At 36.2% G+C, this 22,893-nt stretch overlaps 1 protein-coding gene across 1 annotated transcript in view; it reads left to right on the top strand.

Moving 5' to 3' along the window:
* The window catches only part of LOC132558969 (neuroglobin-like), a 74,809-nt gene extending 52,906 nt beyond the window's left edge, over window positions 1–21,903 (top strand). The window contains exons 2-3 of the mRNA XM_060223596.1: window positions 12,557–12,794; window positions 21,540–21,903. Coding sequence (XP_060079579.1) covers window positions 12,557–12,794; window positions 21,540–21,701 — 400 coding nt within the window. The 3' untranslated portion in view covers window positions 21,702–21,903. The remainder of the gene's footprint in view (window positions 1–12,556; window positions 12,795–21,539) is intronic.
* The last annotated feature ends 990 nt before the right edge of the window (window positions 21,904–22,893 follow it).

Below are 22,893 nucleotides of genomic sequence, written 5' to 3'. Positions count from 1 at the left end.
AACAACTCGAGGTTCTCATCTCATACAGTAGGATTACCTTCTGTCTGTAGTTTCATTACCAGATAGGTTTCTGGCATTAGGTAACAACCAGAAGGTCTCATCTCATACATCAGGATTACATTCTGTCTGTAGTTTTCATTTCCAGATAGGTTATTGACATCAGGTAACAACTCGAGGTTCTCATCTCATACAGTAGGATTACCTCCAACGTCTTTAGGTTCCTTACTAGATGTGTTACTGCCATCAGGTAACAGCTCGAGGGTCTCATCCCATACAATAGGATAACTTTCAACGTGGGCGGTTTTCCTTACTAGACAGGCTACCGACATTAGGTAACAACACGAAGGTCTCATCTCAACCAGTAGGATTACCTTTTGTCTGTATTTTTCATTACCAGATAGGTTATTGACATCCAGTAACAACTCGAGGATCTAATATCATACATTAGGATTACCTCCAACGTCTTTAGGTTCCTTACTAAATAGGTCACTGACATTAGGTAACAACACGAGAGTCTCATCCCATACAGTGTGATTACCTTCTGTCTGTAGTTTTCATTACCAGGTAACTGACATCAGAAAACGATGTTAATATAGTTAGTTTGATATATGCAGATATAGATTTCCTAAACATTTATTAGGTTCTGTCGATTTCCAACGATGGAAACAAAAAGTATTTTTTAGGGTACAATCAATTTTGTAAAAAGGATTATGCCTTTTACCGGCTATAGAAGGCTATGATTGTGACTTCATAATGGTTAAAGAAATGATAAATTCCATCTTTGATTGGTCTATGTTCAAATATAGGTATGTTCTTTGGATAGACACATGTCAATATCCTGGTATAGACACATTTATGATATATCTGTGTATAGACACAAAGACCATCAGAATAGGACGTTTTACGTATGAGTAGTAAAGTATTTGAATTGATATATCGTTCTATCTTATATATGTAGAAAATAGATCCAAACAGACTTGCTTTTATGGTAAAGCAATATTCTTGCTAGGGTTGGAGCCGGCATGAGAACATTGATCATTTCCCCTGGCTATCATCATATCCATTAGAAATTGTTGAAACCACCATGGAAGCCTAAACATATTTATAAGGATGTTCCCATGCAAAAGTGGAGAACTATCGAAAGGGCGACCTTGACAGGATAACTGTATAGAATCTCCATGGTAGAGTAAATGACAATTTAGGCCCTTATCATCACGGATGAGTTCTAGACGGACAGAACAGGCAATTGATGCGGGTCTAATTCTTGTTTTAAAAGTTGCTATTCACTTGTGTCTTTTTTATGAATCTTGGCTTTGTGACACTTTGAAAATTGTGTTGATTTTTCATTCAATTTGAAAAGTGTACATAGACGGGTTATTGAACGCCTATAACAAATTATAGATGAGAAAATGAACGAGATCTCATTTTTGTTTGTATAGTCCCATTAGTTTGGTTACGATATGTTTTAGCCGGGACTTTTAATTCTTAACATAAATGAAGATCCACACGGCATACGTAGAAAAAAATGAGTGGCATTGACAATTAGAACAATCTGGACACCATATTAAAATGGCGAACATTTATATATGTAGATAATCCATAGTTAGCATGGCTACGTCATAGACATCTCCTAAGACTTGAAACACTTTACTGAAGCCATATTGATCTCGCTGCCATATTTGTATTTCTGACATATTTCACTAGATGAACAAGAAGCCAGACTTATCTCTCACCAGATGACAAGAGTTTAGGTGTTTGAAAGGATTTTCGGTACGGATGCGATCTCTTCGATATCCTCAAGTACCTTTTTTGAAGTTCGTTTTCCATTCCATGTAATATTGAATGATCCTTTGGTATTCGTTTAAACTTTATATTATTCAATATCCGAAAAAAAACTAGCTAGAATGACAATTTGAGAAGTAATCCTAAAGAACTCTATATTAGACGGCTTTAAGTACATATAAATATTACTATATTTTTATGTACATTCCATTACATATGTTCAACACACAAAGTATCCTGTTAGTTCTTTTTCATTTCATTATTAACAAAGGTCGTTATTTGTTTTTACTTAACAGTTGTTACAGCCGTTGTCGAATAATGCAGGTTTCAAAGTTAATATACATTGTTTAAACAAACTCAGTGATTACAAAAAGAAATATAACACTAGAATCGTTTAGACTTACAGACTGATTGTTGGCCAGAATAAAAAAAATATTTCAGTTGTGTTAATTCAGCATATCGGTATTTATCTATAACATCAGAATGAAATTATTACCCGGGATGAAAATTTCGAAAACATTGTAGTCTTAGTTATCGGAAGTAAGGACAGTAGAGGAAGTGTTCGGGAGTTACGACAAAATGGGATGGAATTAGATCATTGTGATAATTGACATCCATGGACTTGTTATGATGAGTGAGTGATGGGTTATACTTAACTTCGTCAGGATGAGCATACCATAAGTCAACAGAGAACAGTAAACAAATCTTAATTGAGTGCGATATCTATTGACAATAATTATTCTCGTTTCTAGTATCATGAGAATAAATGTAAGAATGAAGAGAGGGGAGTATGTTAGATAAGTAAGAGGCACGCTGACCATGAACAATCTTACGAATTTGTGTTATTTTGTGGTTTCGTCTTCTTTTGATTAGAAAGGGCCAACCAGTTTATAAATACAATTTCTCGTGACTAGTTCATCTGTTGACCTTACTTACAATTCTGATTGTTTCGAGCTGAATATTTCCTAATGTTTAGCTTTGGCCTTGAGTTATATCGTCCAATATCGCATTACCATATCCTGACAAAGGCCGAATAAAATTAAAATGAATAGTTTTACTCTAATTCATTAAGTGATGTTCACATTTGTACAATCTTTGACACTTTACCCATGTAAGTTGGGTGTCGTTCATCTCCAAAACGGGATGGACTGGTTTTTCTCCCACCATTCACAGCCGTGTTTCCCATTTTAGCCGGGAAAAATCACTTTGTTACGCCTTAGAGGGAGAAAGCCTCGTGCCTATTAGCACGTGCTAAACTAGAAGTTCGACTGAAACTACTTCTGAGTTGTAAACAAACATCGTCTGCTAGCTATCGGTATCCTGAAGCAAATCCAAACTTAATATAACAGAATTGGTAACAATCATGAACTTCAAAGTAGGAAGTGTGATGAGAGTAGGTGCAAATGGTAGGATGGGGAAAATATTTGACACTTTTCGCCCCATAAGATCATATTTTATGTCATGTCGGCAAGTGTACGCTTTGAAGTGACAGCGAGAAAAATGACTGTTTATATATGAATGTGGTATATATCGCATATGTTGATAATTTCATTGATATATAATATATGAAATACTATATTGTAAATAATTAATTGATAAACATGATTGATTTTTTATATCTATATTATGTTGCGTAATGATTTACATGCAAACGTCATGAAACGTGAATGGCGATATTCATGCGCCATCCAGATACTTGTTCCGTGGAATTTTTGTTGTTGTTGACGCCATGGCGGAAATAATGGGGTGGGAAGAGAAATCTCCCACCCTCGGGTTGATTTCTCTGTCACACCCTCTGAGGGTAGGGGAAGATTCTACTACTCACATTTCTACCTACTGTCATTGACACTGCCTTACTGGGATTGAAATCGACGAGTCAGTTTTTCGACCATTCATGGTTTCTATTATTTATCGTGTATTTGATCCATTAACAGAGCGAGAGACGTATCATCAGCAATGATTGTACAAAAGACACACAAGCGTTTAGCACCTTTCACCATTTTTTCGTCCTTCTAGAACTCGTCAGTGATGTTAAGGGCTTAATTGTGAAGCCTAGGAGGCGACTGTGGAAAATCCAAAGAGAACGAAAGAAAATGTCAGAATCTCGCCAAGGAGGTGCACTAGCCGCATAAAATTTCGTGATTTTCACGTGTCTGATACATTAAGAACAGCGTCAAGTACATTTGTATAATGTGAACTGTGTTACTATTCGAACCTTTATAAAACAATATATATTTTCGACGATGTCATTGATAAAAATAAGAAACAAAAATTAACTTTAAAATGAACCTTGAGGAGCTATAGCAGAAATTTGACTGTTAACCATTGATGCGATTATGTAAATAGTTGAGAACAAATCAAATAAATTACCAGTGATACCAAAATTAGGGAGTTAAGAAAGAAGGCCGCGATTCCAAAGTCGGTCGAATACTTTACTAATATCGAAGAAGGCCATTATAACCTTTATCTATAGCAGACCTATCATCAGACGTAGATAGAAGTTGATTAATAGTAGAATTACCGGATTTGACAAGATGAAATATTGCAATTGCCATTTAATATTTAAACATATATATTTTCCCACTAATTTTCCAACCTTGGTATTACGTCTTTAGATGTATTTTAAGAAAGAATAAAACGACTTGTGTATCTACATATCGCTATAGAAAAACATGGTTTGTTTTTAAGTAAAAACGTTTGTTACTAATAGTTAATCAGTTACCTGTATCTGGTTTTAAAGATGACATTTTACTATAACACAACAATATCTGTGCAGGGAAATTTAATTTCAAGATGCAAGATATTTCATCAAGATACAAGGTATGCCAGATGTGTTCACATTGTGAAATTTAATAATAATCAGTTAATGATAATAACTTTCTCTTCAAGTCAGCTTTTCATTTTTTAAGGAATTAATGGCTGCCTGTTTTTTTAATCGAGGTAATAAAAAATATTGAGCTAAGCTTCTCACTGGAAACAATTCCTCTATGGCCCTTTTCTGATGTTGGCCCAGAATTCGAATACCATCTACATGTACGTTGTACCCAATATTGTTATACACGTCTCTAATCCATTTATGTTGACATTTTCCCCGTTTCTCGATAAATCATCAATCTTTCTTTCTTTAGTGATTATTTTCTGCCTTGTTCGCTAAGAATGGAAACTCCTTCCACATTTAATGCAGTCTGTGGTATTGCCGGCCTTCTCGATCCAATAAATCGATGCTCATAATGAGATCAATTCGATAAAACAAAGGCGGTGGCGCTGGAACTGATATGTCAATGTCCAGCAGATAATCGGGCGGATTACTTCACTAATCTTACGACAAACGGCCTCGCTGTTTTTAACCTAGTGACAGTTTGTCTGTGGAGATGAATTTGTATCGCTCTTTTGTCCCCGCTCAACAATGATTCTAATTAAATCCATTTCCTCTAGTTATTTTCATTTGCGATTTCCTATTTTTGCGATACACAAATGAACTTAATGTAGTCATCGCATTTGATGTTTTATAAAGGTTGACCCAAGTATAAAATTTAGTACAAATTACAGTAATGTTTTGTCCTGTAGAAAAATCAACTATAATTGAGGCGTTTAAGATGTAAACTTGGGACAATTCCGAACGTTGTGGTATCAACCTAAACTTGATACCCTCAAACTACAAAGCAAACCAACGTTAACATGGCTTCATTTGTATATTTTCCGACAATCGCGTGCAGTGGCTGACTAATCAAATTTGCCATTCCAGAGCTCCGAGTAATATGTACTCGTTATAACCTCTCCAAGTGGTAACCCATAGATCAGTGGGTCTTTAATATCCAACAGTTATAGAGAAGTTCGGACAACTTTTCATATTTGTTCTGATTTGATGTTTACCTCGAGCGTTTTCTTATTGAAGATGTTCCTAATTCTTTTTCAAATTGAATTTTCCCTTTTTGCTAGCTGTGTAAATATCAAGATAAGATGTCTTGAAGAGGTATGATTACAATGTATGTAAAGAGAAAATTAACTTTGGTATTTGAAATGTTTCGCTGTATGTCACTGATATCAGTCAGCTTAACATCGTTATTGGTATGAAGATATGAACACGTGACAGTGGAATGTAACAATGAGACACGCGATAACGCTACACGAGCTTCAGCATGGTGTCAAAGAAAAATATCAGATGAAGTCTTATTCGATTTGTGTTTAATTTTAACGATTTAATTCCGGAACATTCCCTAATTGTAATGAATAATATGACTAACTTCATTTAAAACCAAACTAGATTTCAAGAAAAAACCAATATGTAAAACTGAAATTTAGAAATAATAGCCTCTCAAAATGTTAGCTACTTTGAGAATGCTGTATTCAAATGGAAATTCATTTGGGTGTTTTGATAAAGGGTTGATAACTCTCCTTTTGGTTGTATTAGCCTTAGAGCTTTGGTAACTATTAAGTCATATATATCATTATTATTATAAACTAAACATTCTAGGCAATTGTTGTGTCCAGGACATTGACTGAAGTGGTTTGGGGTTAATACGATACCAGGTGTTTTTACCTATAAGGGTTTTGGATATGACAGCTACATATATATAATACCATTGACCTAAGAGGTTTGGACAACTGTTATGTCAGATAGGTTCACGTTAGAGTTGTAGTTAACTGTTTATGTCGGGTGTATAAATTCATGTAATGCGGGTAACTGTCATGTCGAACGTATTATCTTGAGAATTCGCTGTAACTGTTATGTTGCAGTATTGGCAAAATGGTTTGGTAAACTGTTTTGTAGGGTTAATAATAGTCACCACAATTAGGAATTTATTTAAAATGAAGGCGATTTGGTTGTATCATTGGGGCTACTCTGTGTACCGTCAGACAGGGCAGCGGGCATCAACTACGCTCGTTATTGTTGAGTGATTATAACATCCTGTCTTTTCTATATATACCCGGTTTTGGCAGGAAAAGTTTCCATGGATAGGTCTCTCGTCAGTGATGAAGTAAGCGGAGTAAGGAAGTGACGGATATTCAATAAAGCGTTTCTTTTTGTTAGTTTGTAATCAATCATTTCAATTTTAATATCTTATTACATTGATATACTCTTTCCATAAAACATATTTTTAGCAGTTGAAATAATTGATATGCCACCAAACGTGATATTTTGCTTTGAGTTAACGCTTTTAACTCTGGCGTGGGAGAGTCAGCGTGTCCGTATTGTGATAAATCTTATTGACTTCAGGGTTTAGGTATGGTTCTGTCTGGCATAAGATAAGAGTTTTGATAAAATGAGGAAATATGATAAATTGAAAGCATTCTAATGCAAATATGCCGTGTTGTATTGTCATTTGTTCGTGTGTTTATTTACAAAGACAAGGCCAAACCCGTAACTGTTCACCAGATCTTATATTTCAGATGCCAAACATCAGTTGAATGATCTCATTATCCCTCTGACTTGTGTTCTGTAGATTATCAATTTAATACAATCCCGTACAACAAGTATACATATTTGAACCGATGAAAGTTGACCATATCAATCTTTAACAAATTGTCAACATGGTGCTAGTCACATGCAACTCTCTGCACACACTGTAACACGAATAAGCTGTGGCCGCTCCTGGCGTAATTTTCCTTCAGTACCTGTAAACTGACTAAGGATGGGTAATCTGTTACGAAGGAGGCATTCATGGATAGTGGTTAGTGGGAGACGCTGCCATTATAGACCTGTATTTCACATGTCAACGATCGTTTTAGGAGTTATATCGTCTGGGGAAAACATCGAAATATCATTACTGGCAAAAATGGTGGTATGACAAAACTGACGAGGTCGAAAAATAACCATTTTATTGACAAGATAGATATAAGAATACTGTCTCATAGTCTACCGTTATAGAATCAGAAGGGACATCATGTTGGAAGAAGACCAGAAATAAATCCGATGTGAATATCTTGTCGAGAGAATTACTTATTTGTTTCGCATCAAGCACCTAGCATCTCTTTTCTATAATTATTTTACTAAGTTAGTTGCTGATGTTCCTGGAAGTCACCATTTTTGAAATAAGCGGGTGTGTGGTAGTATTGACCATCAGTTACTTTTGAAAATCCTTGTGTACGATAGTTCTCTCTTAAAGAAAAAAGATAAATACCAAACGTTATTAATAATCATCATTGATCTATTTAATTCTGTTTCTGTTTCGGCGATTTATTATAAACATAGTGATATTGAAAAAAAATATCCGTTTGTAAAGACAAAGACACATTTAGGAATTGCAATGTATGTTCACACACATAGACATATACTCTGTCTATACATATATATCATACAGAAATGTATTCTATCATTTACAGACATATATAAACTTACAAACCCCTAGAAGTATATGACGAGGAGTTAGTGTCTATTCATCAAATACTTAGATCACCTCTGAGCGACACGTATCTATTAAGAGGTTTTCTGATGTGAATATATATCAGTGTCTAGCTAATGAGAGTGTCTCAAAGGACCCCGTGACTCTTTTATTTTCATTCCGGTCACCGATTCTCAGACCAATTTTGAGTCCGAATTTTTTCCATTTATAGCTCCTTGTACCAGTAACTCTTGTGATGAAAGGAATATGTAATTAAACAGTAACACAAATAGACCAAGCTTAGAGCCTACTACATAGATCTGCATGCGTTAAAGTAGGTAGTACCAATTATTCGTCTTGTAGATGGTTTAAGTATGCTTTAGACTTTCTCAAGTTACTCACAAAATTGACATTCTATTTCTAAGACTAATGATATAGCATCTTCATTACTTCTGATGTCCGTATGTTATTTTATAGTTCTACACCAATATTGCACTTTTGTCAACTCTTTAAAGGAAGAGTCGTAAAGACTGACTTTACGAATGTGTGCCAATCTAAATTCTGGTTAAATTATATGGAGTTGTGCACCTTTACGTATGTAGAATTCTGACAGGAACCGCATATGTAGAATTCTGACAGGAACCGCGTATGTAGAATTCTGACAGGAACCGCGTATGTAGGATTCTGACAGGAACCACGTATGTAGAACTCTGAGAGTAACCGCGTATGTAAGAAAATCTGACAGGAACCGCGTAGGTAGTATTCTGATAGGAACCGTGTATGTAGTATTCTGATAGGAACCAAGTATGTAGTATTCTGATAGGAACCAAGTATGTAGAATTCTGACAGGAACCACGTTTGTAGGATTCTGACAGGAACTGCGTATGTAGAATTCTGACAGGAACCGCGTATGTAGGATTCTGACAGGAACTGCATATGTAGAATTCTGACAGGAACTGCGTATGTAGAATTCTGACAGGAACCGCGTTTTAGAATTCTGACAGGAATCACGTTTGTAGAATTCCGACAGGAACTGCATATGTAGAATTCTGACAGGAACCTTCCTGGTTCAAGCTCTTTTGAACAAATTGACATTTATTGTTTGCTTCTAGACTCTATCAGCAGGGTAACCCTGATGTGTTGTAAATCCTTTATGTGATTTGACATGCTCTATTGACATGTCATAGTCCCAATCACTATCGCAATGAACAGCTGTATACGACGCCCGCTATCTTTTATATTTAGATGTAAAACTACTGTATGTCTGGTCAAGCTAGCGTAAAGCAGTCAAATTCTCCCTGTCGACTCTCTTTGAACGCGTCTCCTAAAGCATGCACATTACGTAAAACGTGTTTTATCGGCAGCGCTGTATAGTGCAACATGTCTTGCGGAAGCGGCAGACGAGAAAACCGGATGTTGCACGGTATGGTAACTCTTGTTTTCGTTCATATTGCAGCCATTAATTACATCACCTACGTTTTTATTCCGATCAACATGCAGACGTTCAATTGAGATTCGATTATGACAAGAACACATGGCTGTTAGGGGTTTTCAGACACCCGCGTAATCAAACAAGCAGGGAACATTACGACATTACCTCCAGGTATCAACACTAAAGATATGTCTAATTGTATTTCCGTTAGGTGCTTAATCATATCTGGTGAATGTCATCCCAGCAAACAATGTCCAAGCATGCCATACCGCCTTCAGTTGTGAGTACACGGCTACCAAGAAGGGACATGGTGGAATACCTAACTGTAGAAGGGAATGATTTTAGTACCATTCTTACGGCGACCGATTATGGAAGATTTCTGTCTTGCAAATGTAATTGTACTTGATTATAAAGTAATTTCATTCAGCGAGCCTTTTAAGCGACTTATACGCTGAATTTAGTTCTCGCATAACGTTTTTCCTTTACGTTCTTTACGTGATTTTATGGAAATCATCATGCGTAAGTGTCGAACGCATCGTTTTAAGATGTTTTGCTCAGCGTTTGAGGAAGATGAATGTCAGACGTATTCTTATAATAACGCAATATGCGCACGGTTCAATATATATCGATAGGACCGGAACGTTTGGTCTCGATCTGGCGGCGAGACTGACAGTATGTCCTGTCAGTGGGATGACAGCTCTAACACAATAAGTAACACATAGCATGTCAGTATATCTACAAATTTGCAATAGTGGTAAGGTTGGAGTCACTTGAACTCAAGATCAGATTAATACCGTCAATAAGCCTCGTTTTGGAGCCGTTTGATTAGTTTTTTGTTCGAATTAAATGCAAGGATATTATAAATTTCGGACACCGTCATTGTCTCTCAGAATGAATTTGTTCGGTAGAAATTGCTTCTTGTCAATTTTCCGTGTCGGCACTAAAGGAAGTGGACGTTGTGATTTGGATCCGGATTCTAAGATAATTAAATGACGACGTCTGCGACAGAGCCGTAGAATTTACCGAATAATCTTAATGAGTGCGTACGCAGTGGTCTGTACTTTAGAGCAAGGCCGGATGTAGACCGGAGACACGTGAACTAATACTTGCTAGGTCACCTCGAAACTGACTCTTCCTCTCTCTGACACCCACACCTGCCAAAACACGATTAATTCCTCGCTCACGGACATACCACTGTCACGCCACGAAACACATCACCAACCACAACAACAAATATATCATTGGTACCCTCTCATTCAGTCACAGCTAGAACTACATTACTTGGATCTTTCACAAAATCTAAATAATCATCGCGTATGCCAATCTGAACTTTACCAGCAAATACCTAGATATCAAAGTACGCGATGTATATTGTGATTATGGTTAATTACATCGTACAAGTATAACGTAATTCTAAAATAAAACAGATAAATTCGAAGAGCATGTGCATGTAATACAGTTATCTAAATGATTAGCATACTGAAGTATTGGAAATTGAAGTGCAATGATTTTTCAGAAGATTTGCTTCAAAATTATACCACTGAAGTTATATTGAAATAAAAATGAAAATGTTAGTTTTTATTGTCGTTTTAAATCACACTATTACTAGTTAATAGCAATAGAAACACTTGCTAATGACTGAGATTACCAAATGATCGATGTTGCCGTCACATGAAATAATTAACAGCCCTCAATATCTATCAGCGGTATAATCAACATTTTACAATTTTATTATCTTTTAAAGACGTCACACGTGATTTTATACAGTATCAGTAAATGAAGCAAATGTAATAATGGTTGATAAATTTATAAACTTATTACATTAATGTATAGAAAATTGCAAGTAAAGTAATTTTCATTTATATGTTGCACATATACTTGGTATTGAAGATAAAGCCGGCATTTTTTTTATATGATCAATTTCTTCAAGAACTAATTAATTCAGGAGTAGAATGTAGATAGTGGAGCTGCCTATGAAATCCGGAAAGATTCATTTCCAATACGAGTTGTTTACTTTATAAATTGGAAACAATTTTCAAACTTATTAAAGCATCTTCATTACTATCTGGCACATCTCGAGCCTTTTCGTTGGAATCCTATTTAATTTAATGAAAGAAGAATAAGATACCCAATAGAACACAAAGCAGTTTTAAATTGCGCACTTCCCGTGTCTATTTCTGAAACCTTAATCAGCGCCTGGCTTTATGGATAAAATAAATAACAGACTTTCATATTTTCGCTCATTATTCATCGTTCACAGACGAACAAAATGCACGAGTTTTAATAATGTAGTTTGTTAACCTAATTTTTGAATCAGCCATTTAAACTGATTACACATTGCACTTTGGATGAGCTTCAGCATTATTCTAAATGTATTGTTTAAAACACGTGATCTGAGGTAGTCGATACATTCCTTTTGACAAATTCAACATTGGTCCTAATAGTGTTGTCAATATTTTTATTTCTATATTAATACATTTTACGTGGCAATAAGATATAAACTTTTCTAATGACATGTATGACAGAAAACAAATGGAAAATTCACAATAGGGAAATTGAAATCATCACATTTATCCCACAGCTTGATGGAAAGCTCTCCATGTGGGTTTCGTTGTAGGAAAAGGTCGAGATAAAACAGCTGATGTAAAAGAGCCTGTCATATCTTTGATTTCTAGTTCTGGTGGTATATGCGATATATTTAGTCAATACATTTATTTTTATTTAAAGACAAGACGTCATACCATAATTTACTCGGTACAAAAATTTGTACAAGGTAATGAGATATAAGGTTTATTATTGACTTAAACAACATGAACAGAGTTATATCCCAGGACAATAAAGTGTACGTGTTAATGAGATATGAAGTTTACTATTGTCTTGTGTGACATATTAGTTTATCCCGGTACAATAGATTAAACATGGTAATGAGATACAAGGTGTTCTTGTATCTTGTATGACATGTACATCGTATATCCCAGTACAAGACATTGGAGAAAACTCTTCACATTGTGTTTTTCAGATTGTTTGAGACAGAGCCAGATCTGAAGCACCTATTTCCGAAGATCGTCCAAATGAACGAGCAGAACAAGCTGGAGTGGGACATAGATCGGGAAATGCTCACGAAGCACGCAGTTTCCGTAATGGAGGGGCTGGGCGCGGCAGTGGAGAGTTTGGATGAATCAGAGTTCCTCAACAGTGTCCTTATCTCTATAGGACAGACACACGTTAAACGACACGTGAAACCCCAGATGTTAAAGGTACGTCTCCTTAGGGCAGACAATCAAGTTTTATTTCATTTGCTGTAGGTTTGTATCTGACACATCTAAACCTTGATATCTAACTCCATGTGACTTTTCTAACCTGAGGTCTAAAAGGTATGACTTTCTAACACATAATTGATAATAGGTCACGACTAGAACTATGCTTTTGGGTATATTGTATATTAAGAACTTCAAAGAAAGAAATATATAGTAATGTCATTTTATCAAATGACGAATAACATGGCAGACATAGTATCAAATATATCACCCATGTTGTATAAGCATATTTGCAACACAAACAATAACATAATTTATAATATAGCCAAAAAAGTGGAGCACTAAAATGCGCCACAAGACTGCAACGCTGTTAATCATAATAGTTCAGCAGCTCTCCTCTATAGGCGTGTAAATCGACCTTTTAAAATCAGCGTGTTATTCATTATTGACCGTCTAAGACTCTGTAACGAATTCCCAATGATTAAAATTGTTTTTCTGATGATTAACCTATACATTGAACATCTCTAGGAATTTCATTAAATAGCTATCAGTATTAATGCACGGAGAAATTAGAAGCAGCTGTACTAATACAAAGTTATTCCCCAACTATTGACCTTCAAAAGGCTTAAGCAACAAAATCTCCGGGGCTGATGCTGGAGGCAAATCACATCTAAATCTGATATCTCGCTCTGCTTACCAACATGGTAGATGAATACGATAGTAAAGCCTTTTGACTGTATTCTAGCCCTTAAATATGTCTAAAATTTGCAAAATATCTTTTTTCTGCTGGCTTATACATAATTAAAAATAATCGTGCTCTTCAAATGAGCTAACTAATTTAAGCCGCCGTTGAGAGATAATAATTTACTTTATGCCTAACAGAAACATATTAGTATGTTTTTCTTTAAGACGTATCCTCTTCTGAACTAATAATATCTACCCTTCATCTCTTGACGGGATTTCCATGCTAGGATCTCCAAGAAGGTCTTAATAAGAAAATGAAAAGTTGTATATTACAGTATCAGAAAATGAAGAAAATCGAAACAGTACTGTTAGTTTCAAAGGGTGTGCTTTAAGTTACAACGGCCATGCTGTATGCTTCAGCAGGGACAGGAGACGCATTGTACGTTCAATGATATGCATGTGTCTCATGTGTCAGAACGTGGTGTACGCTTCCGAGGTGGCAGAAGATATGTTACACGTACATTGATCTACTGATGTCTCGTGTCAAGGCGTGCTATAAGCTGCTGAAGTGGAAGAGAAGGCGCAATACGTACTTTGATGTACTTGGTATCATGTGTTAATGAATCCTATACCCTTCGGAAGTGGCGGAGGAGACGCTGTATGTACTGGCATGTCCTGTGATATCACGTGTCAGGGAGTGCTATACCCTTCAGAGGTGGCGGAGGAGACGCTATATATGCTTATATGTCCTGTGATATCACGTGTCAGGGAGTGCTATACCCTTCAGAAGTGGCGGAGTAGACGCTATACGTACTGGCATGTCCTGTGATATCACGTGTCAATGATTGCTATACCCTTCAGAAGTGGCGGAGGAGACGCTTTACATTGATATATGGCTCGCGGTGTCACGTGTCAGGGAGTGCTATACCCTTCAGAAGTGGCGGAGGAGACGCTTTACATACTGGCATGTCCTGTGATATCACGTGTCAAGGATTGCTATACCCTTCAGAAGTGGCGGAGGAGACGCTATTCATACTGGCATGTCCTGTGATATCACGTGTCAATGATTGCTATACCCTTCAGAAGTGGCGGAGGAGACGCTTTACATTGATATATGGCTCGCGGTATCACGTGTCAGGGAGTGCTATACCCTTCAGAAGTGACGGAAGACGCTTTACGTACTGGCATGTCCTGTTATATCACGTGTCAGGGAGTGCTATACCATTCAGAAGTGGCGGAGGAGACGCTTTACATTGATATATGGCTTGCGGTGTCACGTGTCAGGACGTGCAATATGTAACATAAGTATCAGAGGAAGCGTGATACCGATATACGTATCACAGAGCGTGCTCTACATGTCGCAAGGCGTGAGTGTAAAAAGTGTCAGAGAACGCGAGCTTTTTATCTTAGAACGAGTTGTTGGTGTCTGAGGGCGTGTTCAAAATGTCAAAATTGTCAGAGGACGCGTGATACGTATCAAAGTAAGTGTGATATGTGTGAGATGATGTGGTTATGTGTCAAAGAACGCAATGTACATGCTTGAGGACACGATACGAGTTATATCGCGAGCGTTGCGTGCCACAGTGTATACATCTTACGTGTAATAGGGCTTTCTGTAATTGTTTATGTAAAACTCGACGTATCAGTAAGTGTTATAGGACGTTCTATGTGGTCAGATAACACACCACTAACATGCCCTATATGGAATCCGAAAAATCACTGTATAATTTGTTTACGTTTTTAACTGTGTGAAGCAAAAAAATGTCAATGACTCGTTAACTGGCTGTTACATATTGTTAACAATGTAGAGTACGATTATACATTTTCAATATTTTTGCCAAAATGTCAATGTCCTTAATTATGAGTTAAATTTCTTTCTCAAACAAGCATTGTTCTTGATGAATGATATTGCACATGTTCCGACAAATGTCTACATTTCATAAAACAACCGTGTACAATTTCCAATGTAGATAAATGACGGCATTAGTTGTCACTGCGATTTGTCTTCCTACTGCAGATACGCTCCACACTGGTCGTTTGTTTGATGTAGGTAATACTGCAGTCATCGGAACGTTACACGTGAATTGTTATTTGATTGCAAACATTTATCCAATATATATTGTCAACCTAAAGAAAATGTTTCGGGGGAAAATAATGACGTTATGTCTACTGAATCTTAATTCATGGAGATACCAAAAATGTTACTCAAAGTCCATCGCATCCAAACTTTTTAACTACAAACAAGCACTGCAGCAATTGAATGTAGATGACCTAAGAACTGCTACTCCGTCAGCTTGTTCTTCTTCTTTTTCTTCTGATAACTATGGTCCAACTGGGCACATAGTTACAGGTGATTTAAGCATTATTCAAAATGTTAAACTACGAGAGAGTTTCATGAAGGGTTCGTAATATCGTGAAACCCCGAAATTTGATTTTCAAGGCACTTATGGATTCTGTTGAAACTATGCCAGAGAATGAGTGAAACGAGAACTTGATGCGTTGAATACTCTTTCTGAATGAGTTAAATTCATTCGTTCGATCATTCTTTAAATAATTTGTAGCTTGAAATCTAAAATGAAAACCAAAGCGCTGGTCAGCATTCATCGATCCTGATGTTAAATCCGCACTTCAAGATCGACATGACAGGTATGTGTTTATGCTTGCAGATAACGTTATACCTGTCTGCAGACATCATTATATTTCCTGTATATGAAAGACTAGATTTGCTAGATTAAACCCCAATTTATACATAATGCAATCTTTCCAAAGAAGAAATACTGGCTGATCATGCTTTGATATTACAATCATTTAGATTGCCTATTAATGGCAAGAATAGCGACATCCTCCGTTTCTGTTGCATTCCTTAACTTCACAATAAACCATTTAAACAATGTTTGATTTCTTGCGCATATGGCTGTTCAACCAAACTTTTGTTTAAAAAATACGAACCACCACTCTTAGCACTATGAAATTTAAGTTTTAGATATTTTTTTTTTCAATGAAACCAATATGGACAGCTTTTCACCACGCTGTATGATAAACGTGATATCAATTTCCCTTCTGTGAATTTTCTATTTCTGGATAGCAACATTCATGTTTCCCCAATCTATAGTGTTGACATGTCGAGGTTGATTCGATATTCAAGGACATGTTACCATTTTCCCATTTCGGTCGTCATAGTGATCTCATTGAGAAATATTCTATTTCTTTGTGCGATATGAAGCTTCACGCGTTTGATGCTCGTTAGCTTGCCTGTTGGCTCCATTGTTGTGTAACTGTTCTAATTTGAGAACGTGACAAACATTATTTACTTGGATTGCCCAATATTTACATGAGGGATGTCATCGATGAAGCAGAAGACGTTAACTCTTCCGGAAGACATGGTCTTATTCCCTTTGTACGTATTCAGGAGTCTCAAAGTATTTTTTTTTGTTTATATGTTGCTCTAGTTTTATTGAATTTAAGTTTGGATTAAGATTATGTTGACATGTTGGTATATTATTATAAATTATCATTGCGCTTTTGGGGGGTTAAGGTGTTTAAAATTGCAGATTTTTTAGATGGACAATTAATTGATGATTTATTTTATTCTAATTATCTTGTGGATACCAGACAAAATTATTCGGCCTGAAGTGATTTTTCACTGGTTCTACGTTATTGATTTCAGTGGGTTATATAACCAATATTGATAGTTAGCGTTTTGTCTACAGAGAGAGAGACTGACGATCCCTGATATAGAGACAAATGTGTGAGACGACCTTTCTTGTCTGCAGCATTCACGCCGTAATAAACATCGTGTACATATATATAAGATAAGAGGTGAACGAATGATATCGTTTCTATAACACGTGCAGTGTATATGACATGGTACTGTTAACAAATGGTCTGTAGTGTCCTAATGCGGTAGAACAATTGATAATTAACGTCCATTGTAATGCTGACAACGTCAGATCTAACAGAAAGTCATTTTAGGAGTTTAATGTCAAACGTTTTATCAAAATAAATCGTTCTCTCTTTAATCTAAACTTATTGATACTGAATTATTTAGTATAAAATCTCTTCTTAAAATCTGCACCAAAATACCAAAATGACAACAGAAAAATCTCAAGAAATTCATAACTATTTGAGAAAAATCAAACTACTCATCAAAGATGTATTTTTTAGAATCAGTAAGTGTATATCGCAAGGATAAAGTTCGCGTTGTTAATGGATAAGCGTCTTAAGATTCCATTATCAAGTTAAGAATTAACAACATGTTGTACGTGTACGGATTGCAGTTTTCTTGTGCATTTACGTATATACTGTTGATAAGTTCTACATGAAAACAGGTCAACTTAAGTTTTTAAAAGTCCTCGGGACACAAACATCAAAACGTAATGGTAGTTAATGACCTATATAAGGAAAAAAAGAGAAAATCCCGGAGTTTTTCCCCAGTTGACACACCCCTCTTTTTCGCTGTCTGACTACTGGGGTCCTATGGCGTTATTGAAAGTGATCTTCTTTGTTCTTTGAAGACATATAAGTTCTAGTCGGGTAAAGTGCTGAAGTGGTACAAGTTCAACCAGATAAAGAAGATGAATTCCACATGTATCACATATACGTACGTATGTATTTATTTGACTGGACTTACACTTAGCTACATGAGGCTACAAAAAACATGAATGTTATACCCTTGCGACGTATGTATCCCAAATGACGTCACTTCCCTACAGACTGCATTTCTTATCTGATTTTGACGATACTTCACACACTCGTTTACAAGCATCACAGCTTCTATGATTAGAAAAATGATGTCACAATTTCCCGATTGTTAGGATAATTGACACACTTGTTAACGAACATCAACTGTTGCACGATATAAGGTAACAATTTAAACTAATGCATGTTTTCCACATTGAAAGACCGGCTTTTGGAACGTGCAAGTTCACTCAACATTTGCATTCCCCTTTGCAATTTGTACTACCTGTTAGACGCAAGGGTATTCATATCGTCTGCGATGCCATGTTCTGTTGGGGATCTAATGGAAAATTGTGAATGTGTAAAACACTTGCCATGACACCTCACGAACTACATAAAGACATTCAATTCTTCCAACACAACTTTCCTCTGCATTTCAAGAACGGGAAACCCATCAGATAACATAATGAAAAACTTAAGTAAGATCGGATACGCGAATCTCAAGAGCTAGAATGTATTTCATAATGTATTGCTACACCATTATCCTCTAATGGTAAAATGCGCTTCCTTCTTCACGTGAAAATCAGCATGGTTAAGCAGATGAAAAACGTGATTTAGCATGCATTGACTTTAAAGTGGTACCATGGTGACAGATATGTATTAAGGGACGTTGCATGTGTAATTAAGGATGAGCGTTGTAAACTAAGTTTTTTACTGGTATATCCCGTTAAATTAGCTTTGCCAATGTGCATAATATTAACTTTATCTTGTATATAGCCTATGCTAATACCTCCATGCATATTTACGGGTTTCATTACGATTTCACAGTTTAATGTTACCGATGGTATTGTATGCATGTACGTCCTTGGATCATGTGCTGGGCGCGCTGCATTGTCCTCGTGTGGGCGATAATCTCGTTCGTTTTACCAACAGCAGAGAACAATGACATTATTGTTCTTTAGCTGGATTTAAAGACCCATTAGTTAACCCAATAAGATAGTATTCAATAGAATTAAACCAATGCACTGAGTATTTTCTCCAAGGCAACATTAACCTGCTCGATGTACAAGACTGGATTTTATCTGTATTTGAAAATGGCAAGATATTGAATAAAGACTGAATAAGACTGCAAAATAAACTGAGCAGGCAGTACTTACTTCATATCAATAACATCGTCTATTACATGAAGGTATGGGGTTATTCCTACGTCGGATTTGTACCATCTGTACCAGGCATATAGAGATTTTGAGAAAACTTCTGAACTTGTAAATGAAATTCCCGTATCACACGATTTGCCCGTATATACGATATAACTATTATAACTCCATTTCAAAATGGAAATATTGCAGAGAACGACTCCAATGAAATTGATCCAGTGACGACTTTCTAGATACAGAGAAAACTGGTGACAGCCAGAAGAGGCTGGAAAGACGTAGCACCGTCTTATTGAAATAGCAGAGAACCGGCAACGACCTAATGAGGTCAAAGAGACAACGAATTCCTGGCACATTGCGGCGATAATCTACTGAAGTCGAGAAAAACCGTCGAATCCCTTCCGAAAACTAAGCGATCCGGCGACAACCTCTTGAAGCAGGAGTGAACCGATGACACCACACTGCAGTCAAGAGAGAACCGGGGACAACGTATTGAACTTGGAGAGGACCAACGACGATCTAGTGAGGTCGGAGAGACCTGGCGACGACTGTCTGAGAGATCCGGAGTTGAAGTTCTTATGTCTGATAAATCAGTGGATATTTTAAGTTCAAAAGAGCCTGACATGACCCATTAAAGACGTGGATTTTTCAACCGAGATTCATAATTAGTAAAGACAATAGCATCATTCATTTTGTCTTATGAATTATTCATGGAGACAGAATATGCAAATTACATCTAGGATTTAGATAGGAAACAATATGCTACCAAAGGCAAATAGCCAGGATCTATAAAACGTCTTTTAGTTGGATCACCATAACGCACGTGTTATCCCCTTCTCCATCCCCTACCGGGCACGTGTGCCAAGACAATCTGAATGCTGATAATAAACCACTGTCCGTCGCTGTTTCCTGTTTTATAAGCACTGATCTAACCTTGCTATTGTATAGCTACGCCAAGAGAGACGTCCGCCTACGAAGTCGTTTTATTGATACAATATCTTGTTGCCATGTAAGGTATAATTAATGACGTGCTGTCGGCGTTATTTCTAAATATTTTGACATCACCACATGGAAATCTGCATATGGTATCATGCTTTTGTGTAGGAAACAACAAGTGCCCTGTTAGTATATGTGATCAGAGAACAGCGGTATGTCTCTAACATCCGTATAGATTAATCTGTGAACATGACTTTCGTGACGGTCTTTATCGGTGTTTAGATTGGTATTCTAGTATGAGTACACAAATCAACACCTACACATATATGATAATATCGTAACTCTCAGTTTGGAGTAGAACCGGGATAACATGGTCAAAAGACGAGTTTCTGTGTTATATATGCTGTCGTTAACGCTTTCATTGTAACAAGTAATCCAATCAGATGGTGCTCGTTGTACATTGATGATCATTTCCTATAACGTTCCAGTTTGTCACGATATATTTCTGGCTTTGCGAGGAAGTATAATATAAGTGTATTACCTACCTAAACATGCAGTAGACACATGTTTTGTGATTTACCCACAAATGAATAATCAAGTTTAGAACTATCACTGCTAATATTGAAAACAGCTGCCACCCATAATTTGATGTTCTAGCAAGTACATATTGAACCATAATTGATAGTGAAACATTAAGTTACAATGTTTAACATTTCAAAAGTGAATAATTGATATGAAACAACTATTTCAATTAATGTGCTGATCAAGTTTAATAAGATCAGTCATGAAGAGACATTGTATTAGTAAGGGTTTCGCACTGTTGTTTCGTGCAGCAATTATTTGTGTGACCGTAATTCTAATTAAACTAAATGAGCAACATTATAAATACAAAATGTAAAAAAAAAATTAGGAAGTGTTAATATCTAGAAACGATGAGGACAAGAAATATCGTCTTTGTCCCAGAACATAATCAATATCACTATTGTATTTTTCTCAATTGGATTTAGTTGATAGTTATCGGACTTTGCATGCCAGTAATCCACGATATGCGGTGCTATGCTTTGATCATCCTTGTATTTTGTAGGCATATTATACCTAGATGATAGTAAATCCCGATGTAAACTATTTATTTTCAATCTTCTTAATTTTTTTAACATTTTTCAGATTTTAATATTTTTATCGTGTATTATTCATATTATTCATAGTATGTATCACTAGCAGCTCAACGTCTGATCCTACTGATAGATCGATGTGAGATTTGAATTCATGAATTTTTAAAATTTTTGTTTTTTAGAGACTTTGGCCGTCCCTGAATTATGGTCTAAAGCAGGTGCTGCAGTCTAAATACAACAAGGAGGTCAACGAAGCCTGGAAGAAGGTCTATCTTTATATCATCGCACACATGAAGCGGGGCATGGAAAACCCTGACCTTGAAATGGAGTATGACCACAGATGAGGCTGATGGGCGCTCCGTTTACTGTAAACACCATCGAATTGATCGTTCATGACGTAAAGCATGCATGGTTTGAAGGTCAGGTGACTGTTACGTAAATCATGATGTCGTGTCAGATTTTTACGAAACAAAGACTTTGTTCCGTAGGGTATGTTCGATATATAGATAGCGGGGATTGATGTCTAAATGTTTGATCGATGTTAGATTAATACATGTGTATGCTTTTTTCAATTCATTCTTAGAACTTTAAAATGAATGTTGAATTTCAGAGCCAAGTTTATTTTGGCCAGGTTATTATCTATTTATTGTAAACAATCGATACTGTCGTAAATCGGAGAAGTACACAATTACAGTCTCGAACCAACATTGCGAACCTTCAAGTTACACCCACAAATATTGTAATCAAGAAATCAGCAGTAGTTTTACACAAACATCGTATTTAACGAAGGAGATGATGCCATTGAAAGGGAAAATTATCTTGTATGAAAATTTACATATATTCATTGATGATGTCATCGCTTCCTGTTATTTGTGTACTACGTCATACAAACCACAGGGTATGATTTGTCTGTTTTGTGTTCCATATAGTTTTATCGCTTGTTGTGGATACGTTTACCTTGGTAACAAATTTAATAATACTGACAATTATTGCATTTTTTCGGGTGGTGAAATAGTTTTAGGGACCATTCGAAACTAAACTAATTGCATAGACAGGGATGAAGTTTTGTTATCACATAATTTGGTAAGAGTTTTTTCACAGAGTAGTCGCCTAGGCGACCTTGACTTAAATGTATGTGGAATGCCTCCATTACTTCTGCTTAAATATCTTGATGAAAATGTTGTTTTTTGTTGTAGGTTATTGTCAATATGAAATTGTAATGTATTTCAACTAGAGTGAGAATAATATGGTATACATTGTCTTTATATTAGAGTGACATACTGACAGAAAAGTTTAAAATGTCCTTTCATCCCAGTATCTTCAACTCTGTATGACATCAGTATTATAATTTCTTGCTCACATTTTCATCAGGCGATTGTTGCTAAAATTAGAAAAAAAATCTCCAAAGAAAAAACTTGATTGAAAACAAATGGTAACTTTGACTTTATTTTCAAAATTGATCAGTTGTTGGATATGTGTATAACACAGTGTATATGGACGTCTATAATGACGTTGCAGAAAGTAGTTTTTAAAAAT

This window comes from Ylistrum balloti, unplaced genomic scaffold (genome assembly GCF_031769215.1).
Source record: "Ylistrum balloti isolate Yb309-2 unplaced genomic scaffold, AGI_CSIRO_Ybal_v1 Utg370840, whole genome shotgun sequence".
NCBI classification, from domain to species: Eukaryota; Metazoa; Mollusca; class Bivalvia; order Pectinida; family Pectinidae; genus Ylistrum; species Ylistrum balloti.
The sequence above is the reverse complement of the archived record's forward strand: the minus strand, read 5'-3'. Positions and strand labels throughout refer to the sequence as shown.